General features: G+C 38.1%; 1 protein-coding gene across 3 annotated transcripts in view; it reads right to left on the bottom strand.

The window, feature by feature from the left end:
* The window catches only part of LOC126351810 (uncharacterized), a 584,469-nt gene that overhangs the window by 45,038 nt on the left and 512,886 nt on the right, over positions 1 to 26,545 (bottom strand). For all 3 annotated transcript variants that reach the window (XM_050002637.1, XM_050002636.1, XM_050002638.1), the window contains exon 2: positions 9,721 to 9,874. In XM_050002637.1, coding sequence (XP_049858594.1) covers positions 9,721 to 9,874 — 154 coding nt within the window. The remainder of the gene's footprint in view (positions 1 to 9,720; positions 9,875 to 26,545) is intronic.

Raw genomic sequence — 26,545 nt, 5'->3', positions numbered from 1 at the left:
TTATGGGCTGGCAACCCATAGCATGCCAACCAATGATGCTCATCGCTATACCACAGTGCTTGCAGCATTGCTCACAGCATTGCTCAGACTCCTGGAGAAACAGCGACCCACTGCTCAGAAGTTCTCATTGAAAACAACAACCGCACCCCGAATCCAGATCTTGCAAATAGTCCTCTGTGTGGCAGCACTTGTGGCTGCTCGCATTCTGGTCATGTTGTCATATCCTCTTTACAGTTATGAGCATCAAATGTAGGCCTTCCAATTAACTGGAGGTATGAATTAAAAAACACCTTCAGTCACAACTTTTCATGTTTTTATTAAATACATGACAAATTTCAGACCCTGTGGGTCCACCATCAGGTGTAATTTCTCTTAATACATGTTTTATTTCTTCTCTTGACAGAGTTAAAATGCATATTCCTATCACAAAAAGGTTTAATGTTACATTTTTAACGTTTTATCACCAGCAAACATTCTTTCCTCCATCGTTTTTGTGCATGTTACTTCATTCATGAGGCACATTTGCATGCACATGTTTGTAAAGAGTAAACAATTCACAGATATTTTTGTACATGGTGTTGTCAAAGTTGAAGTTATTTGTAGTGCTAAAGATATGACTATTAAACAATTAACATTTGCAGGAAATGACTTTAGAATAGATCTTTAAAATTACTGAAATAGCTATGGCTTGCAAAATGTGTTTGTTCATTTAACATAGATTCAGGTTTTTTGATTTTGTGGAGGTATATCTCCAGTTGTTCGAACAGATTTAGGGTCTTACCATTGGCTTCATTATGTAGTACTACCAAATTGTTGCCTAGACTGTTGATGACATTTTTGTTTCCAACATGTGTTGTGCAATGACTGATTTTTCGAAATGGTTGGGCCTGAAAGCATTTTGGTGTTCTTGGAAATGGGTTTTGAACTTTATGCTTGTTTTCCCTACATAGTAGGTAAGACAATTAAAGTTTTGTGATCATCAAGTGGGTCTTTATTTTTCTCAAATTAGAAGCTTCAGTTGTCTATGTGCAGCTCAGGATTGTTGTAGGGTTGTCATACAGAGGGCACAGATAATGTCGCTGCACTTTGTCTGCTTTATGATGGAACTTAATCCTCAACTTCATATGTGACATCCGACAAGCAACAAAGGATACTGTACTGCCCAAAATAAGACTTTAGTAACTTTTCTGATAGTCTCACTTTTTGTAAACACATAAAAATCCCTGCCATGCCTCCCAGTCTGTATCTCACTGAGTGGCACTTGGTGTTATTGCACTCCTGGTTTTTCTCATAGGTGACTAGGGTCTGTATGCTAAATAGTTGACTTACTTCTATTGTTCTGGATGTGAGATGTTTCTTGTAGCCACTGTGACTATTGTCCAGTTGGAATGGCAACAGTAACCATTGTTGTGTCAGCCCCATGACCATAGGGCAGAGAGAACAGGGCCAAACCTATAGTGTCTTGCTTTTCTGTGTTGCTTGTTTCACAATAAGACAGTATTGTATCCCAATCTCACTCTTCAACCTTAACATACATCAAGAGCCTATCTGCCAATGTCTTATTAAAGCCTTCTGTGAGGCCATTCATCTGGGGGTGGTAAGCAGTTGTCACTCTGTGAGTGATTTCACTCCGTGAAATTATTTCTGCTACTAGAGTCTTCTGTCTAGATTCTTCACTAATCCCAGGTGACCAGACCTTGGAGCTTCACAGAAAACCTACAAGATAGCTGGATGTAGATAAGCTGGGATGATGAGCATATATTTTTGCCAGGTTCCTCAAATTTAAAGGCTTCTATGGTTTTCAGCAATGATGGATCTTTCCACTGTTCAGCAGCAATGTCATTTAATGCAGTGATGACTGAGATTGCATCTCCACTGCTGTGTTATGCCGAAGTGTTCCTCAGATGGCATTCAGCATCATGTTTGTGTCTGCCCATTGTACTCTTAAAGCTTCAGAGCCCATCTTGCCAGTCAACCTGATGGATCCTTCAGGCTGGTCAGCCAGTATAGAGAATAATGGTCTGTTACAGCAGGGAATAGTTTTCCAAATAAATATCAATGTAACACGTTGGTGGTCCAAAAAACTACAAGGCACTCTTTCTTGGTTGTAGAGTAGTATCTCGATAACTATAAGCTACCACCTTTTCAGCACCTTCCTGAATTTGTACTATAACTGAGCCTATCCTAAAACTGCTAGCAACAGTGTGAAATTCTCTCTCTGCATTCTCATCATACAATGCTAGGACTGAAGAAGATTTTTGCACCTCCTTCAAGGAAAAAAGGAAAAATCTGTCTTAAAATATCATTCCAGGAAACTGTGGCATGTCTCTGCAGTAGCTCTTGCAGGGAAGTGGCTTGACACGGAAGTCCTATATGTCTCATCAATGTTGTTGTTGTGGTCTTCAGTCCAGAGACTGATGCAGCTCTCCATGCTACTCTATCCTGTGAAAGGTTCTTCATCTCCCAGTACCTACTGCAACCTACATCCTTCTGAATCTGTGTAGTGTATTCATCTCTTGGTCTCCCTCTATGATTTTTACCCCCCACGTTGCCCTCCAATACTAAATTGGTGATCCCTTGATGCCTCAGAATATGCCCTACCAACCGATCCCTTCTTCTAGTCAAGTTGTGCCACAAATTTCTCACCAATAGTACAAGCATATTCCAAGTAAACTTGTCACATCACGAATGTGCCGAGGAGTTGGAAAATTTATGACATCTTATTTCCTCTTGATTGGGACAGCCTCCATCACCATTCTCTAGTTGCCCCAACATTTTTAGTTCTTGGGCAACAAAGAGGCAGTGTTTGGATATAGGGAGAGGTCTCTAGTCTGACAACACTTGGATATAAATGTTCTTCAAATTTCCTTGAAGAAAATGACTATGTCATCCAGACAGCAAAGAAATATCATTAATTTTAAGTGTTGACTCAGATTGTCCATCATATATTTGAAGATGGTTGGAGCACTTCATTGCTGTGAAATACTTTGGTCCTTTCAAGCAGCCTAGGGTGTCATGAGAGTGCAATACTGGGTTCATATCTTCTTTTTTTGTGATTTTGTTCAGTCGTTGATAGTTGACACAGAAAGGCCATGTGCCTTCCTTCTTTAGAAGGATCACAGCAGAGGACTAAGGACTCCCTGAAGGTTCAATATCATCATCTTGCAGCATCTTCTCCACCCCTCATGGATTATCAGTTGTTCAGCTAGCAATATCTTATGTGAGTGCTGACTAATTGATAAATGATCCCCAATATTGATTCAGCATCATACCATGGACCTCTTGCTCTGTCTTCTCTCCACTTCAGACCTCTAAGCATCCACAAATTGTCTGAGAATGGCAAACATTCACTGACATACATTTGTTATGCTATATGCTGTTGGCTGTTCAATAGCAGATACTGTTGGCAGTTAGACAGTAGCTTACTCCCTTGGGTCATCTGTAGCAGTAGTGAAGCATGATACTTCACTGATGGCACTGAATTGCTTTTCCTGTACTGATTCAGCTGTCCTTAAGCACATATTTTTAGGGATGAGCTGTGGTTACCCATGACAATTAGTTATCAAATGTTCTCTGTGACCACCTGTTATGCTTACAATCCCCACTGATATGCAGATTTCTTTTCTGAGCCCGAATTCCTTTTTTAGTTGCAAAAGTTTTAAATAATAACTAAGAATCAAGATCACCCCAGAGAATTGTGATAGGACCATTATTATTCTCTATGTACATAAATGATCTAGCAGACAGGATGGGCAGCAAATCTGCAGTTGTTTGCTGATGATACTGTGGTGTATGGTAAGGCGTTGTTGTTGAGTGACTGTAGGAGGATAGACAAAATTTCCAGTTGGTTTGAGGAATGGCAGCTAGCCCTAAATGTGGAAAATGTAAATTAATGCATATAAGTAGGAAGAATAAACATATAATTTTCAGATATGGTACTACTAGTTTTCAGCTTGACACAATCAAGTCATTTAAATATTGGAGTGTAACATTTCAAAGTGATATGAGGTGGAACAAGCATGTGAAACTGTGGTAGGGTAGGAAAATGGTTGACTTTGGTTTATCGGGAGAATTTTAGGAAAGAGTGGTTCACCTGCAAAGGAGGCCATATATAGTATGCTGGTGCGACCTATACTTGAGAACTGCTCAAGTGTTTGGGATCTGTACCAGGTCGGATTGAAAGAATTGACTGGTGTGGATAGAGCTGTTGTGAAGGTTGAGATCTGTCAGCATAATGGCCACAAAAAACTTGCCTTCTTTCTCTGCAGTAGCACATAATGTGTTCAAGATGTCCACAGTGGAAAGAAACTGGTGTGTAGTCCTCTGTCCTCTAAATGCTTGTTTTTCTATGGGTCATTATATTGTCAAAGGAATTGGGTGTAGTTGCTTTGTTCATGGATCAGGGTCAATGTTTAATCGGCGCAGCATCAGTCAGACATGGCCAAATCCATTTCCCCTGGTTGGTTCACTGGAGGCAGAAACTGGTGCTAAAGATTGATACACTGATGTGTGATAGAGGTGAGATAATGGTGGTCTTTCAAAGCTGGCAAAGAGACCACATTCAAGAGTCATTTGTACTTCTTTCATCCAACGTTTTATGTTGCATTTCCCCAATTCATTGGCATCACTTGATGAATTCTTCATTTGTTGTGACATACTTTACCAGAAGAGCTTGGTACAGGTCTGATGGGACCACTTTTATAAAGTGTGAGATTTTGTCTGCTTTTGTCATATTTGGATTCACAAAACATCTTGCTTGTAAGACTGTGTTGTTTTCCCATGATATTGGCCCTTTTCTTCAAGTATTCCTCTGGTAAGTGGACTTGCTGCTGACTGTCATTAAATGTTTCCTACAGGTCTGGAATTTGTCCCATTTATTGAGCTTCTCTTCATCAATCTCAAAGCACTGCTGTGCTGTGCCATTGAAGTAAAAGTACACATTTGCCAGACACCTCATGTCAGCCCGCTTGTTGTATTTGGCAGCTTGGTTGAATTCTTTCAGCCATTTCGTTGAGTCCTGACCAGCATCTCAAGAAAACACTGATGGATGTCTGATGCTTGTTACCTTTTTGGAATCCATAGGTTTTGTGGAGATATAGATTTTGGGAATAATGTACCACTAGTATTCTGGTTCCAGTCCATGTAGGTGATGATTTTTTGTTTCCCAATTGACTCATGGTGATTTAAATGTTCTGAAGTACCCAAGGTCTCCACCAAACAATGTAAGATCTCAACCACAATGAAGTCCAAATCCGAAAGCAGAATTGTCGTTGAAATACCACAAGTAGCACTGAAAGCAGGCATATTACTAACACAACAATACAGTGCGAATAGAACTGAACTCCTGAATGTAGAATGCTGCTATTTATACAAAGTGAAAATACAAACATTACAAATACAAGATATTTCAAGAACCTTCCAGAAATGATCAATTCTAAATAACAAATAATTGCTGATGGTCAGGTGTCAACTGGTGACCAGCACAGCCTGCAGCAATGTTCTTACTGCACTCTTCTTTGTTAGTACTATTTTATTGCCCCAGAAGATAATGCCACAGAACAGTACTGAGTGAAAATATAATCGCAATCTTGTCTGAGATTGTTGCATCAGTGTAACATTTCGTCCTATATTCTGTACAAAAGACTGCCCCCCCCCCCCCCCCCTCCCACACACACACACACACACACACACACACACACACAAAATTGGTAACCAGTAGGCAAAACAAAACAAAAAATGCAGCTACAGACTAAAACTTATATTATTATCTCACAAAATTATCTCATGTCTGAGTATATAAAATTCTGCCTCATCCTAGCAATTTATCAGTAAAGGGTTAGAGAACTGTGAAATATTCATGAGTTGAATGACTATATTGGAAATACTGTTCAGAAAAAAAAATATTTTCTACAAGGAATAATGCCCAATTATGGGCCACAAGGATGTAAATGCTGATAGTGCACTTTTAGGCAATTATTCTTTACTGCAGATTCCTGTGAAATCACTTCTTTGTCCTCTTTTATCCTATATTTTTCCCTTCTTTTTCTCTTTTTGTCCCCATTTACATTTCTGAAGCTGTGTGATTTCTTTGTTTTTGTCATCTGACATATAATTTTTCGTCCTACTTGTATGCAGTCTAGAATTCCAGTTTTGGCATAGCTTACATGTACTCATTATCCATCACTATTTCTGAAACAATTCATTGCTGTTATTTTCATTTTCTATTTGCTTCCTATATACATTTTCACCGAAATTCATGCTTTCATCCAGTGATTCACTGTGCTATATAGACTCTAGCATGACATGGAACGTTCAGGAATGTGCAGTGAGTCAAGGTATAGATTAACAATGAGAAAGATCTAATAGACACTGGCTTAATAATTAATTACTATTAAACTGTTATAAACTGTTCTTGCTACCTCATTGTAAACTTAAAAAAAGTCAAATTACCAGGAATAAAGCTATTTTGAAAAATCTGCAATTTTCATAGTACCATTAAATAGCTGCTGCTTACCACTAGTTTTTGTAGAGATAATAGAACGTGACTCAGTGAATTAGCCTCTTTGCACTCTGCCCTCTTCATGTTTAAATCTTCTACAAGCAAATTCTGTGTTACCATTTTTTATCAAGCAGCAACATTATAAATGAGTGAATTTGCAGGCTAGAAATCAAATAAAATGACACAGAACAGCATACAGTAACTATCTAACATCCATCGTTAGGCTAGAAAAATATAAGTTTTAGTCTGTAGCTGCATTTTTTGTTTTGTTTTGCCTACTGGCTACCAATTTTGGGAAACAGTGCCATCCTCAGCATAACAACTGCTGATTTCAACATAGATCTAGCCAGCAAAGCCAATAACTAAACAAAATTCATTGATATGATTTAAGTATCAGGTTTCAGCACAAATTTCACTGATTTTAATTGAGTAAATGAAATGTCTGCAACATGTGTAGATAATATTTTAACCAATTACACTTATAATGAGGCAAATAGGTTTTGTTTGGATTTAGGACTTTCTGATTATTGCGCTCTGTTTATGGAGTTACCAGAAACAATAGAACCTTGCTCAAAAAAAAAACCTACACAAAACACTAGTTCAGAAAATAAAATATGAACTTATTCTATCATAGATTAAATAAGGTGGAATGGGCTACAGATCATAGTATTTCATGCTCTGAAAATTTTCCTACTTTCTTGGAAAACGTCCTACACGTTTTAAATGAAACTTTCTGACTTACTGTACATAATAAAAAGGTAGGAAATAAAGTAAAGTGGATTACTGAAGGAATAAAAATCTTGAGTACAAGAAAAAGACAGCTACATAGGGAACTAAGACAAAACAAAAGTCCTGATTTTGCTACCTATGTAAAAGATTGCACAAATATTTTTAAGAAAGTTGTAAAGGCAGCCAAAGAACTGGCAAATAATAGTTTTATATTGGATAATAAAACAATTCAAAGGCATTATGGCCAATGATCAAAGCTGAAACAGGTGCCACAAGTAGAGTCCATTATATTTCTGAAATTAAGATAGAGGATAAAGCTATTGTAAGTCCTGCTCATATTTCTGAATTGTTTAATGAATTCTTTATAAATGTAAACAAATCTAATGTCACTGTAGCAGAGTACTCAGACAAAGTAAATTTCTTCAACAGTGAGCAACTTGATGGTGAATTTTTCAGTACTTTTACCAAAACTTCTGTAAAAGATATAGAAAATGTGATACTATCACTAAAAAGTGAAACATCAGCATGATGGAATGGGATATCAACAAAAGTGTTAAAAATAGTTTCTAAAATAATTGTGCAGCCATTAACTGCAGTAGTTAGCCAGTCCCTTCAATTAGATTATTTTCCAGACACACTTAAGTATGCAGTAGTTAAGCCACTGTTCAAAAAAGGCACAAAAGAGCATATGGGGAATTATCATCCAGCCTCTCTTCTTCCATCACTATCAAAAATATTTGAGAAGGTAGTTACCATACAAATTCAAAATTTCATAGAAACATTTAAAATAATCTCAAAAAATCAGTATGAATTTCAAAAAGGCAAAACCACAATATCTGCTATAAATAATTTTGTTGATAAAATTAGCTCAGCTCTAGACAACTCACTGCATGCCACAGGAATTTTTGTGACCTATCAAAGGCCTTTGATAGAATGAATCACTCCTTGCTACTCTGTTAACTGGAAAAGTATGGAATTAGGGGCATGGTATTAGAATGGTTTAAATCCTATTTAACCAACTGAAGACAAAGTGTGGTTATAACATCAGAGAGAGGAACTTATACTTCAGAATGGAAAACCATTTCACATGGAGTACCCCAAGGTTCTGTCTTAGGTACCATTCTGTTTTTGTTTTACATAAATGATCTGCCACTTAATATTGAGTGTCACTCAGTTTTATTTGCAGAAAACACATCTTTAATCATTAAAAGTAACAGTACTGATCAATTTCCACAAATTGTATTAAATACTTTAGAAAAATTAGACACCTGGTTTCAATTAAACGGGTTTAAATTAAACATGGAAAAGACTCAGTTAATGCAGTTTAAAACAAAACAAGCAAAATTAAATGATATTCAGAATCAGTCACATAAACCAGGATTTGCAGGAAGCTAGCTGTGTGAAATTCCTAGGAATATCATATATACAGTATCACATATACAGCACCTAGCAAATAAATTAAATAGCCTCACATTTGCAATTACAATAGTGCATAATGCTACCAGTATGGGCATAAGAAAATTAGTGTATCACAGCTACTTTGAGTCAGTAATAAGGTATGGAATTGTATTTTGGGGCAACTTAAACCATATGTGTCGAATCCTAAAACTTCAGAAAACCATCATTAGAAATGTGCACAATGTAGGGTGATCATATCACCCACTCCTAAAAAATCTAACTATACTAAGTGCTCCCTCACTATACATATATGAGCTGATTATCTTTGTACACAGTAACCCTGATTTATTTGTAGCAAATCATTTTCAACATGATTACAACACCCGAATTGAAAATAATTTTATGTTGCCCACTCACAATTAAAACTTTATACTCAAACTCCACATTATATGGGTATGAAAATTTATAACAAAGTGAAAGGAAGAGAATTTCTTCACATAAATTTAGAAACAGCAGAAAAATCCTTATATGTGAAACTAGTGCAGAAATGTTACTATTCAATAGAAGAATTCATAAATGACAACCTGAAAATTTGAGCAAGAGGCAGCACATGCTTAGGACTGTTAATCTTAAAAGTTTGCTAGTTTTGAAGAAAAACTATTATGAGTAATTGTTTAATTAAGTAATTATTCAGTACTGTATATTATATTTCTTGTATCATAAGGAAAATTGTAAACCAGCTTTTGTTTTTTGATGAATCTCCTGTACTTTAAGTCAATGGGTTGAAATTGTATGTTATGAGACAATGAACTTCTACTTCTACTTCTACATGGTACACAGTCCTCAAGCTCACTTCTCAATTAGATTTTCCAGATATTCTATAGAGTAAAATATATATTTTTGGATTGTGTTGATCGCTGTTACAATTGACAGTATGTCAGAAATATGTAGTATGTTGCTTGATCAAAGACATATAAATAGGAAACTAGAAAAACTTAATTTTAATGAAATAGTTACTAATTGAAAATGGTTCTATCAAATGAAATATGTGTTTATTAATTGAAGTTCATAGTTAGTATAAAGTTTATACCCACCTATAACCAAAAAATAAATCACCAGTCCCAAAACTAGTAGCACAGCTATTACTAATAAAGACCACCGGAACAGACGCCAGTTTTTCTCATTGTCCTTCCACCAATGCTGTGAAGAACAGTGTCCATTCTGATATATAGGGTCAGTAGAAGATCCCTGCAAATAAAAGAAAGTAGATAACATTAGCTTTATATAAAGTTTCTGTTTAGTTTCAATCATTCATGCAATGTAATATTCAGAAGTGAAATAAATCAGTTTTCCATTAATCCATCAACTGAAGTTGTACCACATCTTTTCCTTTGTAAACTGAATGAGGTGGCATGGCAGTCCCATCCAAGCTTGTGGTCTATGTCTAGTGACGATGTTGGGACATTAAGCTGACACTCTCCCTGCATCATCACTGTTTCTTTCATAAGAATACAACATTGGAATTAAAAATTTAACTGACTTATGTCATGGGAAATTTATAAATGTAGCAATAGTGCTATGAATCTTCTGCAAAAATTTGATTAAAATCACCCTGTCTTCAACAGAGCATTGAAGCTTGGACTTTGTTCTTCCTTTAATTACACTAATGTGATGTGTAATGTTTTGCATCACACATTGCTAACACATTTATGTCTAATGATTTATTTAGCAGCTGAAGACATGTTGACCTGCAGTATACAGTATCACTTCCACATTGCAATTTGTTAACATCTGATTTACGATGATACGCATTCATTAACAAGCTTCTTACAAAAAGCCAAAATCTAATTATATATAAATGTTCAAATTCTGTAACTTTAAATTTTGGCATTTTCTAGGAAACTTGATAATGGAATGTGTTGTCTGAAACCATTCACCTATTAACCAGGAACACCCCCACCTCAGTTCTTTAAAAATAGAATTCTTGTGTTTATGGGATCATATCTTTTGAATTATGTGTCATAAAATCATATAATTTTGCAGATACACTCAGTGGTATGCATTTATCTTGATCACCAGAATAACTGTTTGTCCAGATGCAAATTACAAATTGTTTCAAGCAAATGTTCCTTGGCTGTCAGGGGGATATCAATCAGCATGATTGTTTCATTGTAACTTTGTTTTTACAAATATATGAACAGCAGTATGACTTTTTTGAATGGCACCCTGTATGTTTTATTCAGTAATTCATTTCATCTCCAATATTCAGAAATGTATCACAGTGTACCATTCATTGAAACACAATGTTATTAATTACATACCACAACACTGACTTTGAGCCCAGGATCACAAACTCGTCCATTTTCTGGAGTTGTCAGAAAACTAAATTTACTTTGACTCCCCTGTACCATTGCCCAGGTGTAGAACATTGAAAGGTGATCAAAGTGGTGACCTTGGACACCGATACACTGGTGCACTCATTGAATGAAAGAATTATTTACTGCTTCCAGTGTTGTCTGCTGAAGAGAATTACAAGCAAGCACGATATGTTTCAGCAAGACCTCCAGAGTTGTTGGAATATCGCGATAGACAACGTCTTTAATGCATCACCAAAGGAAAAAGTCCAGAGGATTTAAATCAGGAGACCTAGCATGCCAAGTAACTGTTCCTCCTCGACAAATCCATTTGGCAGGCCTTGCGTGCAAGCAAGGCATTTTGTGCTGGGCATCCATCGTGTTGACACCACATAAACATTCTGGTTCTTAGCGGCACTTCATCCAGAAGAGGAAGGAGTATTCATTTGAGAAAGTTGGCAAACACTATGCCGTTTAGACTACCATTGATGAAATATGGGTCAATAATTGTAGTACCAAGCATCACACACCAGACATTAAGTCTCCATTGATGCTGATGTTCCACCTGTCTAAGACATTGTGGGTTGTCACTGGATCAGTAATGCATGTTCCTTGTATTTACCTGTCCTTAGTTTGAGAAGGAACATTCATTGGTAAATAGAACATTGGAGAAGAAGTTTGAGTTGGCAAGGATTTGCTGTTGTATCCACTGACAAAACTTTACACGATTCTGGAAATCATTCCCATGCAGTTCTTGATGTAGGAGTACATGGTAAGGATGGAACCAGTGACATGTAAGAATAGGATGTACACTGGTTTTAGGAATGCCAATCTTGTGTTCAAGCTGTCATGTGCTCACATGTGGATTCATAACAATGGAAGCAAGAATAGTAACTTTGGCTTCGTCTGTGCAAGTGCTACAGTGATTGCATTGTCCTCGGTTGAAACTTCCCATTTCCTGAAGCGTCACAACAAGATGAGTAAACATCTGTTGGGAAGGTGGGTTCTTGTCAGGATGTTGCTCTCTGTACAGTTCTGCTGCCTGCGTACCATTTTGCCTACCTTCAACAACAACAATAAGACAATCATTATGTGAAGCAGTTTGTAGGAAGGATAGCTTTTACTGTATGCCTATTGTACACAACACTTTTTAAAAGGACTAAACTACTGTACTGACTGTACCCATGCATAAGGAAACAGTACTGCAATTACTGCTAACTTACATTCCCCATAGATGAGTAGCATTTCTACCTTCTCTTCATTGATGGATATTCTGCTCACACAACTCTTCAACTGACAATAGTTGACAAAATGATGGGTGTGCTTTCTAATTATGTTTACATTTATCCTCTGTCAATGTCAGAATGTGAATGTGTTCCATTACCCCGAGTACCTGCACTAACCACTGGGAGCATCAACATCAGTGTTGTTTTATGTAATTAATAACGTTGTGTTTCAGTGAATGGTACACTGTGATACATTGGCGAATTACCTAATAAAAATACAGGGTGCCATTTAAAAAAGTCATACTGCTGTTCATATCTTTGTAAAAAACAAAGCTACAATGAAGGCAACCATGCTGATTGGTATCCCCCTGATGACTAAAGAACATTTGCTTGAAGCATTTTGTAATTTTCATCTGAATAAACAGTTATTTAGGGTGGTCAAGATAATTGGGACACCCTGTATATGAATACTGTGTGCATAAGGTCAGTAGTAAAGAAGTAGCAAGTCAGGTCTGATGCTGAAATTTTAATGCATTGAAAATGTAGTAAATAACTAATTTCATGTGTTTCATTATTTTGAGGGGAGTGTCAGCAAGAAAAAGTTTCAGAAAGATTTCAAATTTCATGTAAAGTTTGTTGAAAGTAGCTAAATAGTCTCATTCTCAAATACTAGATGAATCTAGTCTGTGTAATTTGCATGCCATGAGTTACTCTGCAACAGTTCCTAACTGAAAAGCTTGAATTACTTTTGTTAAATGATCACCTTCAGATTATGCTGCTTAATGAGTATATTATGGCAGCATTTTAAAATTTTGTTGCCCCTGGAAGCTATTAGACAGTCACCCTGAACTGGGGCCAGGTGAGTTTCAGAAGCTGAGTAATATGGATTCTAATTTGCACATCATATTGTATAAAACACACTATATTCTGATCAGTTTCTGTTGTTCCATGCATCTGTGGCAAATATATTACAGTTTTAAGAACATTACTGAATAATGTATCACTTACAAAGCAAATAAAACTTCTTATGCCTCTGTACTGAAGGAAAAGGATGGCTATTCAGGTTTAAAAAAGATAAAAAAAAAGCAATTCAGGTCTGACAGAGCATACTACATCTGTAAAATTGTATTTTGATTTATGGAATGCTATCACAGGGAGACTCACTTGATCAAAAAAAGGTACAATATGAAATGTTCACCATGAAATTCATGTAGACTATGCTTTCAGGAAGTGAATATTATAAGCTGTATCTCAAAATGTTAAGCATAATACCTCTGAAGACAGAAAAAAGTAACAGTAAATTTACTACATCAAAATATCAGAGGTTTAAAAAACAAAATTAATGAATTTCAGATCTGTTTAGATGACCTACAGTCTACAAATCCTGCTTATATTATTTGTATTTCTGAACACCATTTAGGTAATGAAATTGAAATGCTTAATATGGAAGGGTATACCCTAGCTTCAAAGTATTGTAGAAAAGAGATGGAGAAAGGAGGAGTTGCCACTTACATTAGACAGGGCCACAATCATAAAAACATTGACATTCTTAAATACTGTAGTGATCAGCATTTTGAAGCATCTGCCACACAAGCAGAATCACAAAAAAGAAAAATGATTATGGTCACAATATACAGGGCTCCAACTTGTAATTTCCAGTTATTCACTAAACAGCTTGATGCAGTATTAAATTTTTTAACTTCTAAAAATGATGTACTCATACTATGTAGAGATTTTAATTTTTAGGGCTACAAATTGACCACAATCTAAATTGGAAAACTCACACTCTGGACTTAATGAAATGCCTTAGTTCAGCTACATTTGCAGTATGCATGACAGCAGAAATAATTGATTTAAAAATGAAGAGATTAGTTTAGTCAGCTTACTTCCATTCACTAATGAGTTATGGAATCATCTTATGGGGAAACTCCTCACACAAAGCGAACATTTTCAAAATTCAGAAATGAGTCATTAGAATTATATCTGGTGTCAGTCCTAGATCATCATGCAGAGGCCTCTTTAAGAAACTTGGTATTCTAACTAATACTTCTCAGTACATATACCATTGATGTCCTTTATCATTTCCAACATGTTTCTTTTTATTCAAAATAGTGCAAAACATGATTATAATATGAGAACCAAAACAATCTGTATAAGGACTATAAAAGCTTAACATTAGTACAAAAAGGAGTCAAGTACAGGGGTACTCATATATTCAATAACTTACCAGAGATATCAAAGGTCTTGTAAGTGATAAAGATCGGTGTCAGAGTGAATTAAAGAACTTCCTGTTGGCCAACTCCTTAATAATAATAATAATAGCTTTTTTCAACATTAAATGGTACACTGCACATGTACAAAGAAACAGTAATGTTTAAAGTTATTTGTACAATACACAAGACACATTCTTCTGAATACATAATTAATTTACAACAAAATTACAATAAGATGTTTACTGATTTCTATTCACACAATTTCACAAAGCATTTCTTGTTCTTCATATAAGTATGGTACTCTTCTAATGTGTAGGAAGGGTGTTTTACTAAAAATTTCTTAAGCTGATGTTTCAGTTTAGTTATAGGAAGAGCCATGACTACACTAGGCAGTGCATTAGCTAATTTTATACCTTTGTACTAAGGCCCCTTCTTGTAAAGTGCTGTTCTGTGGCTGCCAATGTAAAATCTTTCTTTATTTCTAGTATTGTACTGATGTAAATCTGAATAAGTGTTTGGGTGCAGTCTTTTCACAAGAAATATGGCTTTTAGAATGTATGTGTTTATAACAGTTAACACCTCTGTTTTTGGAAACAAGTTGCGACAAGATTCCCTGTATTTTTCTCCACAGATTATCCCCACACACCTTTTTTTGAAGAATGAGTAGTTTATCTAGATTAGCTTTGGTTGTTGGCCCCCCAAATTTCTACTCCATAAATGAATATCTTCTCAAGGATTATAGCTCATAAATCAGTCTGCATTAGAATTGTACAATATCCATGTATCCACATCCCAGAGACTCCTTTCCAAGGGACCCATGGAAAATGATAAATGTAATTTAAAGTAATGTAATGACAGTCTGTAACTTGCATGTTTGGAAGTGCTTACTATACATGCAAGAAAATCATAATATCTTTGACCTCTGGATGTCAGTACAATTGTGCAGCACACGCAGAATGTGTAATTGACATGCTCTATGCCTAGTAAAGCACTATGGTGTTCAAATCAATCTTTGGGTTGATGACAACTTTACCTTTCATGACTGGCACAGCACATATGAATATCTTATTTCATGTATTTTAACAAATTACCTAAAAAAGGCTACTTGGTGCCTTTGGATAAATTAAAATGTACACTACCAAAATGGATTAACAATAAAGCCCTTGAATCAGTGCAAGAATATCAAGATGTGTCACAAATGAGCTACTGCTGTGTCGTTGTGCTATGAATCTGTAATGTGGTGCTGTATGATTAAATGTAATACTTTGTTCTAAACAGTGCATCATACAAGTATACAGAACAAAAGAGTTATAAAACATTACATGATAATGTTTTTAGTTACTTCAACAAAATACACTTCAATATACTTCAGTGAAATTGTAAATGAGGTGAACTGCCATATGATAACTAAATTAGTTCAGCAAAGGGCTTTGTGAGCAACTTGTAATATTGTAGTTACAGCAATCTAAAAATTATTTTTGTTGTGAACACTTATATATATAAAAAAATTGTAAAGTTGATTAAATTTATTCTATTCTATCTGATTATAATCTAGTATAACAATCAGAACCAGTTCAAGATAATTTTTCCATACAAGTGACTTATCATTTTGTACACCTCCCCCCCCCCTTTCCCCCCACTTTAACACATGTCAGTTTTCACTACAAATTGTGATACTAGTGATACACTGCATACCAATTTTGCATTTGGTTGTCCTTGACTCCCCTCTCAGCTTGATTCCCCAAGGCGCCACTACTAATTGTTATATACCCTGTATGGAAATCTTACAATTGTGGCGTTACAAATAGCAATTTGGTTCACTTTAGCTGAAAAATGGCCCTGGTAATAATCATGTATTATGTCAATATAAAGCATATTAAAAATTGTAGCTATTACTCTTAAATATGTTCCCCCCTCACATAACAGCATACAGATTAGTTTTGTAATTTACTTGTGAACATAAATTTGTCACTGTACATAACAGAGCCAGTGTTACACCAACCAAAGATTGTGCTGCCGATAAAGAATGAGAGATCTGGTACATAATTAAACAAGAGCTTGATGTTTGTAGTTTTGGAAACAAATCAAATACAACTTTTTCAAAATAATTTAATATCCAAGTGAAATGAGGTCAGTTGAGGAATGTAAGAATAAGACTAAGCATTGTTGACACACATAATCCATTCTTTTTGTTCCAGACAATGTGACTAATGTCCAAAATAAACTCAGTCATCATAAAACAGTAATTTTAGGTCAGGATTTTGACCAGTTTTCTCTCAACTTTTAATTCAGTCACATATAACTGTGTCAATACAGTCATTGTGCCTCATCCACTTTATTCTTTTCCTTTCTTTAACATTCAGAAAGTTTGCAAATGATCAAGTTGAGCAGGGGAGGAGGTGAGGGTTCATTGCAATTTAGAGTGCAAACTGGTTTTTTGACAATCACTTTTCCTTACACTTTTAAAAATAATAAAGGAGCCACTCTAGTAACCTGCGCGCATGTGTGTGTTTGTGTGTGTGTGTGTGTGTGAGAGAGAGAGAGAGAGAGAGAGAGAGAGAGAGAGAGAGATAGAGAGATTTCGCATCGGCAACCGATGAACGAAGCTGTCTCCCTGTCTCTGGCGTGGAGCCTTTACTCTTGTTGTGCCAGTATCAGTTGCCGGCCCTTGCTCACTTTGGCACCCGTCGCGTCTTATCTGTATGCGGCAGGGGGTCACGTGTGCGCAGAGATCCTGCCGCAGGCTGCGGTTATACGCAGTCACGTGTCCTGGTTAGCCTCGGGTCACGGACGCAGCACAGACCTTTGAACGGACCAAATATCAGTTCAGCCAATAACGGGCCTGAAACCGCGACTGCATCACGGTCGTCATCTGTGGTCAGTGGCGGAGCGCACTTCCGATTCTCTTCTCCCAATTAGTTTACAACTAGTTGAAAATCTAACCAAGCTCGCGTTCCCGGCGTTTGGAGAGTGTTTTGAAATTTTAAGCGTAGCCATCTTCAATGCTTAATTACCGGTAATTATATTCATCTCTGAAATTCATTAGCGCCAAAACCACCGTGGAAACGTACGTTACATTTTTTGTCACAGAATAAAGTGGTCCTTTTGCTCTCCTCTAAACATACACCGTATGTATCTATCACTGAATACGAACCACGACAGAAGCTGGCATTTTTCAATATATTTAACACCATCTACTCGCGGACATTTCTTACATCTGTCACCTATTGAAATATTTTGAGAATTTATCCAGGAACATGGCATAAATAACTTTTCAAACAACGATATTTGTAAATGGCACCTTTGTATGGCTACCGTAATGATCCTACACTCAGTAAGCTGCGCTTGGTGTTACAACAATTGATGGAGAGTTTGGTGTAAAGAATCGGATAAGTCTCTGAAAATAGTAGTTTGGTAGGATACGTGTAGGAAACAAAATTTGCTTACGTTACTTGCCACAGCCCATCAGAGATCAATCGGATGCAGAACAAGTTTGACGGCAGCAGGAGCAGTCACCAAACACATCATCTCCATCAAGGCAACTTGAAATACACTTGATTTTGACTATATAGCCAAAATTGTTCAATAATGACAAAACATTTTGTCCAAATAACAGATAGCCACTGTGGAAGTACAAGTCTTTTGGACCAAATGAATGAAAAAATTAGTGAGAAGAGGTCTGGATTTGGGCCTTCCCTCCGTAATTATGCTGCCCCTGCTCTGCTGCAGGAAATGTAGCAGAGTGCACAGTCACATAATGAAGGACCCATTTATAGTGGAAAGCTAAATGCAATTCGTGCTTTCTCGCTTGATGCTCCGGTTTCTAGTTGCCACATTCCCACCAACTGCCTTAACTTGTCAACGAGAAATATCAGCTGTGTGGAATGACCCTGCCTCCTCGCGATTTTGAGGCAACTGTTTTCGTGGATGCGCTCTTCATATTGATTACCTTGTGAATAACAGAACTATAACTGAAGAGTGTTACACAGATATATGCCGAGTGGTGTAACTGGATGAAAATCAGTGAGAGGTATGGACTCCGAATCCTCTGATAAGTATTTACTTGCGGATTGCAGAGTGTGTGAACTGCAGAGTAGTCGTGTATATATAGATAAAAAAATCATCATGACGATACACCTACTAAAAATGTGCTTTGACAATGGAAACTAGGGATTTATTCGAAGTACACTCGGAATATCGGCCCTTTCTGCCATATCTGACACCCTGGACTCGCCTTCGGGAGGACGACGGTTCAAACCCGCGCCGGACCATCCTGATTTAGGTTTTCCGTGATTTTCCTAAATCGCTTCAGGAAAGTACCTTCCTTCGAAAGGGCATGGCCGACTTTCTTCCCTAATCCGACAGAATCTATGACCTCGCTGTTTGGTCTCCTCCCCTGAATGAACCAACTAATACCCTCTGGCTTCCAGTTAGAGTCACATCTAAAGAAACGTGTGCCTCTGAGAAGCGTATTGAATACAGCGAAGAAGTTATGGTTGTTGTAGGTAAGTATTTTGCTGACTTTCCAGAATATCGTTCCAAGGATGGAAGCGAATAGCTGGAAAAAGGTGGACAAAGTGCACTGATGTAGAGGGCATGTCAAAAAAATTAGCACATTTTTAGTCCAAAACCCATATACTTTTTCGATCAGGCCCAGAAATTTTCTAGATGATGATGGTGTTGGGTTTGTGAGGCGCTGAACTGCGCGGTTATCAGAGCCCATACAAATTCTCAAACTTTGCTCAGTCCAAACTCACAGGAAATTTTCTAGTAGATAATAGGTATCCAAGATTACTTCACAGTCAGATACTAATTTATATTTTACTTTGAGAGTTACATGCATATAACTGAATCTTTACAATTTTACACAATTCGGGTAATTTTGGCGTGTCCAGGCTGTAAGAAACAAACTCAGTTTGCGCCCTATACCCTGGCACTAGACATTTGTTTCGGAATGGTGGTTTCACAGCATAGCATCGAAACCCTGAAAGGGTAAGACGGCAGTGGGCATTTGTGGCGCCGTTGTCAGACCGCCTGCCGACTCGCTCACTGACACACTGTCTGCAAGGTCACGGCTGCCACTAGGACACTTGGACTGTTCACAGACATTTCTGATTTTTGTACCTGAAGGCATGCAAGTCAGGACAGAGTTTACTCCTCTAGTGAAAGACGAGGCCGTCTCCTGTCACTAGAAAAGGAAGACTGTGGTTTGGGGCCACGTCGACGATGAGGCTACTAGAGACGGAGCACGAGCTCAGGTTGGGGAAGGAAATCGTCCGTGCCTTTTTCGAAGGAACCATTCCGGCACTTGCCTTAAGCGATTTAGGGAACTCATCATCTTCTTCTGTGGATCTACAGTTCGTTGTGAACCTTCGCCTCTTCATCAATTCTTCACCAACTATTACGATCCTACGCCCGAGCTTTCTGCAGGTACTCCGTGACTCTATCTATACGTCTGGTTCTCGGTCGCCACTGTCCTCTATGAACCCTGAGTTTCCATCTAACATCGTTTTAGCGACTGTCGTGTCTTCGTCTGTGCCAGGGACCCTCCCCATCTCACTCTGGCTGATTTGAGTATTCTTATAATAGGTAGATATTTATGTACAGTGTACAGCTCATGAGAGTAGCTCCTCCTCCATATTTCTCTTTCCTCCTCCTACATCTTCCTCTTTCTCAAGTTGGGCTAATGATTCTTCTAAGTACTTTTCTTTCATAGACATCTAGTATTCCATTATCTCTTGACGTTAATGGCCAAGTTTCCGGAGCACGTGCCATCACAAGTCTTATAAGTGTTTTTATAAATGATTAATTTGTTAATACAAGTTAAGAGATTTTTGAAAAATAGTTTTTAAATGAAAATAGGGTCTGTTGGCTGCTGTTAACCTCTGTTTAACTTCATAAGAAATATCATTTGACTGGGTGATGTCGACCCGTCGGCCGTTGTGACCGAGCGGTTCTAGCCGCTTCAGTCCGGAACCTCGCGGTTGCTACGGTCACAAGTTCGAATCCTGCCTCGGGCATGGATGTGTGTGATGTCCTTAGGTTAGTTAGGTTTAAGTAGTTCTAAGTCTAGGGGACTGATGACCACAGGTGTTACGTTCCATAGTGCTTAGAGCCATTTAAACCGTTTGATGTCGACTCCCATAAATTTTAACTGTTCAACTCTCCCAAAAATATATCTGCCCAATGCTACTGAAGGCTCCCCAGCAGTCAAATATAATGTTTTCTGCTGACTGACACTCAGTCCCATATTACCACTGACTCACTCAAGTGCGATGAATGTCTCCTCCACTGCCTTCCGAGTTCTTGCAATTATTTCTACGTCATCGACACAAGAGGCAGTCTGCACTGATTTATAGAAAATTCCCTTCTTAACAGTTTTTCAGCCATCATAACCTTCTTCAAGGCCACATTAAAAAGGAGACACGCCTTATACAATGTTATACACTGAGGTGACAAACGTCATGGAATACCTCCTAATATCGTGTCAGCCCTCCTTTTGCCCGGCAAAATGCAGCAACACGTCGACGTGGCATCGATTCAACAAGTCGTTGCAGGTCCCCTTCCTGAAATATTGTGGCATGCTGCCTCTATAACCGACCGTAATTGTGAAATTATTGCCGATGCAAGATTTTGTGCACAAACTGATCTCTAGATTATACCCCATAAATGTTCGATCTGCCTGGCCAAATCGTTCGCTGGAATCGTTCTAAATGTTCTTCAAACCTATCGTGATCAACTGTGGTCTAGTGACATGGCACATTGTCATCCATCAAAATTCCATCGTTGAATGGCTGCAGATGGTCTCCACGTAGCTGAATATAACAATTTCCAGTCAACGAGCGGCTCAGTTAGACCAGAGGATCCAGTCCATTCCATGTAAACACAGCCCACACAATTATGGAGCCACCACCAGCTTGCACAGTTTCTTGTTGATAACTTGGGTCAATGGCTTCAAGGGGTTTGCGCCTCACTCGAACCCTACCATCAGCTCTTACCAACTGAAATCAGGACCAGATCATGGTATTCTAATCGTCTAGTGTCCAACCTATATGGCCACGAACCCAGGAGAGTAGATGCAGGTGATGTCATGCTGTTCACAAAGGCACACGCGTCGGTTATCTGCTGCTATAGTTCATTAACGCCAAATTTCTCCTCGCTGTCCTGACGGAAACGTCGTTGTACGTCCCAAAATAATTTCTGCGGTTATTTAAAGCAGTGTTGCTTGTCTGTTAGTACTGACAACTCGAAGCAAACGCTGCTGCTCTCTGTCGTTAAGTGAACACCGTTGGCCTTTGCGTTATTCATGGTGAGAGGTACTGCCTGAAATTTGGTATTATCGACAGACTCTTGACACTGTACATCTCGGAATATTGATTTCCGTAACGATTTCCGAAAATGAATGTCCCATGCGTCTAGCTCTAACTACCATTCCGCGCTCAAAAATCTGTTACTTCCCGTCGTGCGGACACCAGAGAAATTCCTTTGAATTTCAAATGAAAAATGTAGCACGATAGGTCCTGCAAAGAGGCAATATCTTCTAGAGGGTTGCAATTATTGCAAAAGGAGGCCGTTACAAAGAGAATGCTTCTGATGAACGTAATTGACAATTGTGTGTTAGGCCACAGGACTGGTTGCGTGAAACGCCGAAATGTTGAGCAATTACGGGAGCTGCTCGGAACTAGTAAAACTGGGAGTCAGTGTTGAGCTCTTTTGGACGGTAGAAGACAAAATGCACAGTGTTCGTTTTTGGTATCTTAGATTTTTTAATGACGAAACGGCTGTCAGCAAATTTACGTGTCATGAGCGGATCCTTATCGTCACATTTTCGAGGGCATCAAATTATATCAGCTGTTGCAATTATTCAAAAGCAAGTGCGTTATGGTTTTTATCAAATGCGTGTAATTTTTCGAATGAATCCTGTGTTAGACTGTAGAGCTGACAGTTAATGTTGGATAAAAAAACAGACCTGATAATTTTTATTACTGTAGAAAGAAACAGTATATTTTATGTATAGCTAAAGTGTTTGCTTTTATGACTGTTCTGACTTTGGGGCATTCAAATGGTTCCCATGCTGCAGCGACAAGGCTTGAATAGTTTTCAGTTAGCAGTGACGGATGGGTTTGACGTCTGTGTCAGACGCTCGGGAACGACCCGGCGATTTGTCTTTACACAAACAACCTGTTCCTCGGAATTGTTCATGCCATCGTCTAATGCTCTGTGCTGTAGGAGGAACCACACCGTACCTAGTACGAAAGTCACGCTGAACAGTTATTACTGACCCGCACTGCGCAAAACGTAGAACACAAAATGGTTTCTGTTGTCCCGATACCATTCTTACTAGAACAGAAGAGTTTAATTGACGAAAGGTTTAAAAATGAGGATAACAGAAAATTCAGATTGGCTTAGCAGGAATGCTAGAGGGCAAATGTAAGACTGTAGAAACGTACATGACTATGGGGAAGATGGATACCCCTATATGAAGATTAAAGACCCACCACCAGCAGTGGAGGGTGAAGCCTCGACTCGCGCTGGCGAAATGTCAGAAAAATAATCGATCGATCGTCGGCCGAAGAACCCGAGACAGAAGCCAACAGGCAATTCAGTCAAATGAAGGATACCTTAGGAGAAAACGGAAGCTGGTGCTGAAGTGTTAAGAGATCAGATAACATGTCATTGCTAAGCAAAGAAGGGCAGGTAGAAGGGATATATACAGAGTTTATATAAAAGAAGCAAATTTGAGGGCAATATTGCAGAAAGAGGAGGAGAAGTAGGTGAAGATAAGATGAGAGGTAAGATACTGCGAGAAGAATTTGACAAAGCACTGAAAGTTCTGATTGAAATAAGATTCCTGGAGTAGACGATATTCCCCCAGAGTTATTGAGATCTTTGGAGAGCCAGCCTTGAAAAAACTGTTCCACTAGGTGTGAAAGGCTACATTAAAAAAGAATGTAATATTATCCAATTCCAAAGAAGGCAGGTGCTGGCTGGTGTGAATACTACCGAACTATCAGTTTAATAAGTCAGTCAAGCAAGGCATGGTTGAAGACACTGACACGAATTATTTACAGAAGATCCAAAAACTTATAAAAGCCGATCTCGGGGAAAATCAGCTTGGGTTCCGGAGAAATGAAGGACTACATGGGGCAATGCTGATCTTATGTTGATAGGTTGGAGAAAGATAAACCTCCGTTTGTAACTTTTCAGATTGAGAGAAAGCTTTCGATAGTGACAATTTGACTACTCTCTTTGAAATTCTGAGGGCTACAGGGACAACCGGTTACTTCCTACATACTGCAGTTATAAGAGTTCAAGAACGTAGAACATAAAGGGAAAGCAATAGTTGTTGTGAAGGGAGTGAGACAAGATTGCAGCCTATCTCTAATTAACAAATTTTTAAACCTACAGGTGTTTTTACGACTTAAGGTACAAAAAGGAGGAAAAGCAATATTCCATCCAGAAACCAGTTCTGAGGAGAACGTTCTTACCTATGTCATTTTGACTACATTTACGATGTATATGTAAGTTGAGGCAAATATTACACAGGGCCGACGCCATGCGGCTTTTAAACTGAAAAACAATATTTCTTGTAAATTCTCTTTTTAATTTTTCTTCAGAATTCATAACATTCTTCTGTACTCTTATTGTACAGATGCAACTTTGTTCTTACGAAGACGCAGCAAAGGTAATGATGGCCAGCAACCAATGTAGAGTCTGAAGCACTAAAGACACAGACGCGTCACTGGTTATAACAGCCCAAGGCTGTTACGTGTATACTAGGTAGCGTCAACGAAGGTAAACTCATTTGTGTTAATGGATACAGCTGATCAAAGCCCGGAAATAGAGCAAGGTCGGCGAGGGCAGTGGGAAAAGCCGTCAAGACGACAGCTTTTACTGTACACACTGTGAGGCAATTGATTTAGTGGTAAATCGTAATTTAACTGCAGCTTAGTTGATGTGATGACTGAATCCACGTGGGCGTACTCCGTCTGTTATTTACATCTGCCCTGTGTACCCCTTGCTTCATGTACGATTTAATTTAAGGCCACCGAGTGGGGAAGCTGTTGGTTCTAATCTGCATCCATGATTTCCATCAAATCGCTTAAAGCGGATGCAACGATGATTTCTTTGAAAAAGGACACACCCCAATTCATGTCGGTGCTTCATCTATAATGACTTCACTGTCTTTATTTTTCATTTGAGGTATGTTTTTACTTATGTTATCAGCAGTAGTCAGTCACAAAATAGCAACTGTAATGTATTACCAGCAGTATATATTCTACTTGCAGTTATTAATTTATCGTTGCAACGCCTTGTGCAGTCTGACTACTCACCACTGTTCGCGTATTGTCTACATTTGTTAAAATCATTCCCTCCCGAAAAGAAGGGTGCGGGCCCTCGTAGAACTCAGTTCTTTTGAGCCAAGTCTAGCTGGCAATGGAGCAGTAGTGATCCGAATTGGAAATAATAATTTATCTCCAATCACGTTATTTTTGAACTTGACGGATCCTACATATTTACAATTAGAGGTTTTCGGCCTGCAGTACGGGCTAAACTGAACGCCCTTGCTTTAAAGTATCGAACTCAAACGTAAAAAAGTCGTATCTCCCTAACTACGTGTAGTAAAACGATACAATTTAGCAGGTATATTCAATGATATATGTGCATACGGTGTGAAAAATGTTTTGCGAATAGAGTTAGTAGTAGAGAAGTAATAAATTCGAACTTCATGCCTGATGCTGCAGTTTTACCACATAAACAGCGAAATAGTAGAGAGCGATAAACGTTTTTCCTGCCATAATTGTGTGGGTGTGTGAGCGGCAAAAGGTTTTGTAAAGATTTGAAATTATGTATAATATCTGTCCTGGTCGCTAAGTGCTCTCATTTTCAAAGACTGGATGGATGTAGTGTGAGCAACTTATGCGCGCCGGCTGCTGTGGCCCAGCGGTTCTAGGCGCTTCAGTCTGGAACCGCGCGACCGCTACGGTCGCAGGTTCGAATCCTGCCACGGGCATAGATGTGTGTGATGTCCTTAGGTTAGTTATGTTTAAGTAGTTCTAAGTTCTAGGGGGCTGATGACCTTAGATGTTAAGTCCCATAGTGCTCAGAGGCATTTGAACCATTTGAACTGAGTTATACTGCGTCAAGGCATACAGACAGTTTCTAAATGTGATACCGGATTTATTGTGGTAAACCTTTAATGTACTGGTTAGATTACAACAGATTTTAAAATGGAGTCAACAGCTATATCAAATACTAAAATAAAATTTTAGTTGCCCCTGAAAGCTATTGTATAGGCAACCTGCTACTTCACTCGTGGCATATAGTAATATGGTAATATAGTGCGTCAAACTTTGCTTTATGCTCTCTTTTAACCGATCCTCATTGAGAACGCCAGTAGCTTACCACGTTGCAACGTAAAAAAAAAGAAATAGCAGTACAACATTTTATAACGCCCTGCTTTGCAGTACGAAACATGAAGTTTGTTTAACGTTCTGTGGAATAAAATGTTAAGAAAGAAACTTTATTTCTAAGATAAGATGTTGACATATCTACATGAGATAAGTTTCCTTTAAAAGTTACTTAAAACATGCTCACGCAAAGAAATAACTTACAAGTATAATTTTTCAGAAAACTGACATTTGCCTGGTAAGAAATGACCACAGGCAGAGCGACCTTCCGAATTTTTTTTGAAGACATCTGTTCAAGGGAGAGACAGTTGCGGTTTGTTAACTCTCGTCACGATAAATACCGAGCGTTACGGCTTGCTAGTGGAACTACACGACGCGTTAAGACGCGAAAGCATCCATTTTGAACCACATTTTCGACTATTTTTTGTTCGAATCGCTCTAAGCGCCGACCGAGATGATTGCTCATTCTTGCCCAGCTGAAGTAGTCTGCTGTTCTGTAATGGCCTCACTGAATCCTGATAAACAAATGGTGGTACTTTTTCTACTGTTATTTTCAGTTATTGATCGCTTTATTACGATTACCAGTTTTAGCGTTAGATGTCTTGTTTTTCTTTGATATGTGCTGTACGAGATTTGAAGATGGCTAACCTGTAATTATAATAAAGTGCATATGCGATTAGTGACTGAAAATTGTAGGACAAGACTTTTGTTTTAT

This window comes from Schistocerca gregaria, chromosome 1 (assembly GCF_023897955.1).
Source record: "Schistocerca gregaria isolate iqSchGreg1 chromosome 1, iqSchGreg1.2, whole genome shotgun sequence".
NCBI lineage: Eukaryota > Metazoa > Arthropoda > Insecta > Orthoptera > Acrididae > Schistocerca > Schistocerca gregaria.
Note: the sequence above shows the minus strand (reverse complement) of the source record. Positions and strands in the feature narration are given on the sequence as shown.